This window comes from Myotis brandtii, unplaced genomic scaffold (genome assembly GCF_000412655.1).
Source record: "Myotis brandtii unplaced genomic scaffold, ASM41265v1 scaffold164, whole genome shotgun sequence".
Classification (NCBI taxonomy): domain Eukaryota; kingdom Metazoa; phylum Chordata; class Mammalia; order Chiroptera; family Vespertilionidae; genus Myotis; species Myotis brandtii.
The window spans coordinates 772,495-774,936 of NW_005356003.1; the positions used below are offsets into that span (position 1 = coordinate 772,495).

The 2,442-nt window shown below is 61.7% G+C and overlaps 1 protein-coding gene across 1 annotated transcript in view; it reads right to left on the reverse strand.

Moving 5' to 3' along the window:
* The window catches only part of NT5DC2 (5'-nucleotidase domain containing 2), a 6,236-nt gene that overhangs the window by 1,918 nt on the left and 1,876 nt on the right, over positions 1–2,442 (reverse strand). The window contains exons 3-9 of the mRNA XM_014536524.1: positions 2,085–2,140; positions 1,853–1,946; positions 1,528–1,656; positions 1,359–1,419; positions 1,179–1,281; positions 976–1,077; positions 683–764 (exon numbers count right to left, since the gene is read on the reverse strand). Coding sequence (XP_014392010.1) covers positions 683–764; positions 976–1,077; positions 1,179–1,281; positions 1,359–1,419; positions 1,528–1,656; positions 1,853–1,946; positions 2,085–2,131 — 618 coding nt within the window. The 5' untranslated portion in view covers positions 2,132–2,140. The remainder of the gene's footprint in view (positions 1–682; positions 765–975; positions 1,078–1,178; positions 1,282–1,358; positions 1,420–1,527; positions 1,657–1,852; positions 1,947–2,084; positions 2,141–2,442) is intronic.

Here is a 2,442-nt window from a genome sequence, read left to right on the forward strand (position 1 = left end):
CAGGCCAGGCCTCCACACTGGGTAGTGAGGCTGCTCCCGGTGGCTCTGCCTCTGGCCCAACTGCGGCTTCCTCCCTCCCCCAGCCCCCAAGACACCCCCCTCAGCAGCTCAGCCAGGATTTCCGCATTCCTTCCAGGGCCAAATGCCTAATCAGCTCCAGCTCAGAGCCACCCCCGCTACCCCCTACCGTGCCCCTTTTCGCCTTCTCATCTTCCTAAGCAATGGGGAGGGGAGGTCTCCCAGAGCAGCAGCGTGAGGTCCAAAAGGTCGGCGACCACTGAACTAGAGGCCCAGGAACCTCTCCAACCAGGCATGTCTGGCTGCAGCAGAGCCCGCAGCCCCAAGCAGTTACAGTGCCCTTAACTGGACACTTAGCGAGTGCCTGGCCATCCAAGGCCTTACCACCACTCAAGTTGAGTATGATGCCTCTTCACCAGATGAGGAAGGCAAGGCACCAAGAGGCCAAGTAACTCGGCGAGGCTCCCTCTGCCAACCAGGATGGAGTGAGAATTCAAATGCAGGCCACCCGACCCTCAGGCCAAGCCCTTGACACTGCCTAGGCCTGTGCCCTGAGAGCCACTCCCTGGTGCCCCAGGAGGCGATGCCACTGCCCCCTGGGGCTTTGGTTGGCCTTTGAGCCACCCACTCACCCAGGTGCTACTCCCAACTCGATGGCCCTCACCTGCCGATAGATCTTGCCCTTTTCCAGGCTGGTGATGCGGTCCCACTGGAGCGAGCCCTTCTCATCAAGTTTTCGGAAAGGCCTAGGGTCGGGGGTAAAGGGTGTGACTTAGTCTGTGGCAAGACCATGAACTGGTCCCACTCTGCAAAGGCCCACCTGCTCACGTGGGCCACCTGCCACATGCCACCAAGAGGGCATCCGCACCCCAAGCACACAGGGCAGTACCCAGAGGGCATTCGGAAATATGACTACAACCCCACTCCCTGGCCCCGCCGCCCCTGCCAGGCCCATACTTGCGCGGGTCGGTGAAGAAGCTGGGTTTGTCCGCCTGGACGATGACCACATCAAACAGCTGGCGCCAGTCGGGACCCACCATGTGCCGCATCCCCTTGTCCCTGGAAAGGAAAGGGCAGAGGTGGGACAGGTGGTCTGAGGGCTGGGGCCAGCCTGCTCCCACCTGGACCCCCCCTCCCCACCAGGGTGGGGCGGGGCTCACACGAAACTGAAAGGGCTGTTGGTGATGAGGAACAGCTGCTTCCCGTGGTCCACCAGGCGGCTCAGGACGGCGAACGTCTCATCCCCTCTCAGGATGTACTTCTCTAGAGGGGAGATGCGCCTGTGAGAGCCAGCCCTGCACCTGCCCAGGCAGGCTGCAGCAACCACCGTCCACCCTTACCCATGTCCCGCTCGATCCACTGGTACATGAGGCCCTTCACGTGCACATCTCGAATGGCATCCTGGGGGCAGTGGAGGGACAGTGAGGTGCAGTGGTGACCAGGAGGGCCTGCCCTGTTGTGTCTGGACTTCCCCTTCCCTGCCACCCCAAACAGGCCCAGCACCCTCACCGTTACATCCTTGTAGAGGTGCGCTTGGTCAAACTCCAAGCCATGGCCCAGGAAGTGATCCACCACACAGGAGAGCAGCGCCATCTCCGGCAGCGAGAAGATGTCCATGAACTGCTTGATGGAGGGGCCCTGAGGAGGGGGCACTGCTTTAGCAACCTCTCCAGTCCCGCCACCCCCAGCTCTGAAGACCAAGGGCTCCAAATGTGCCTCGGGACACTGGCAGAGGGTGCAGCCTGGGGGTCAGGGGCGTGGGCCTGGCCTCCTAGGGAGCCAGCACCCACACTGAGATCACTGAGCAGGCTGCCCTGGGCAGCAGAGCGAGTACCTTGCCATAGAAGTCGCTCATCTGGTACAGTGGGATGTGCTGGGTCCCCCCATACAGGTCGATCACCTCCTCATCTGGCACAGGTTGCAGGCCCCTGGGTGGGCACACAGACATCAGTCCCAAGTGGTCCTGAGCCCGGGCAGACTGCAGGGTGGGGAACAGTGGGGGGAGGCAGGACAGTGTGACCTGGAGCGGACGACTACGGTGGGGTCAGGGCAGAGGCAGCACTGACCTGTAGGCTGTTCCCAGCTGCACATAATGGAAGGCATCAATCTTCATCAGAAGGCTCTGGGGGCACCAGGAGAGCGGGATGGGCGGTGAGGAAGGAGCCTGCGATCGGCCATGAGCCAGCCTTTTCCACCCCCTACACTGAAGCCCCAGTGGGATGGTATCAAGGGGATCACATACACACCAAGAAGCTAAAGCTATGAATGAGGCCACAGGGTGAGACAGATGAGCTCCCTCCACAGGGGATGGGGGACCAAGAAAGTGGCTGATACACAACCAGTAAGGAGGGGCCAGGGGGAATCAGTGTCTAGCCCAGCCGTGGGCAAACTACGGCCCGAGGGCTGGATCCGGCCCGTTTGAAA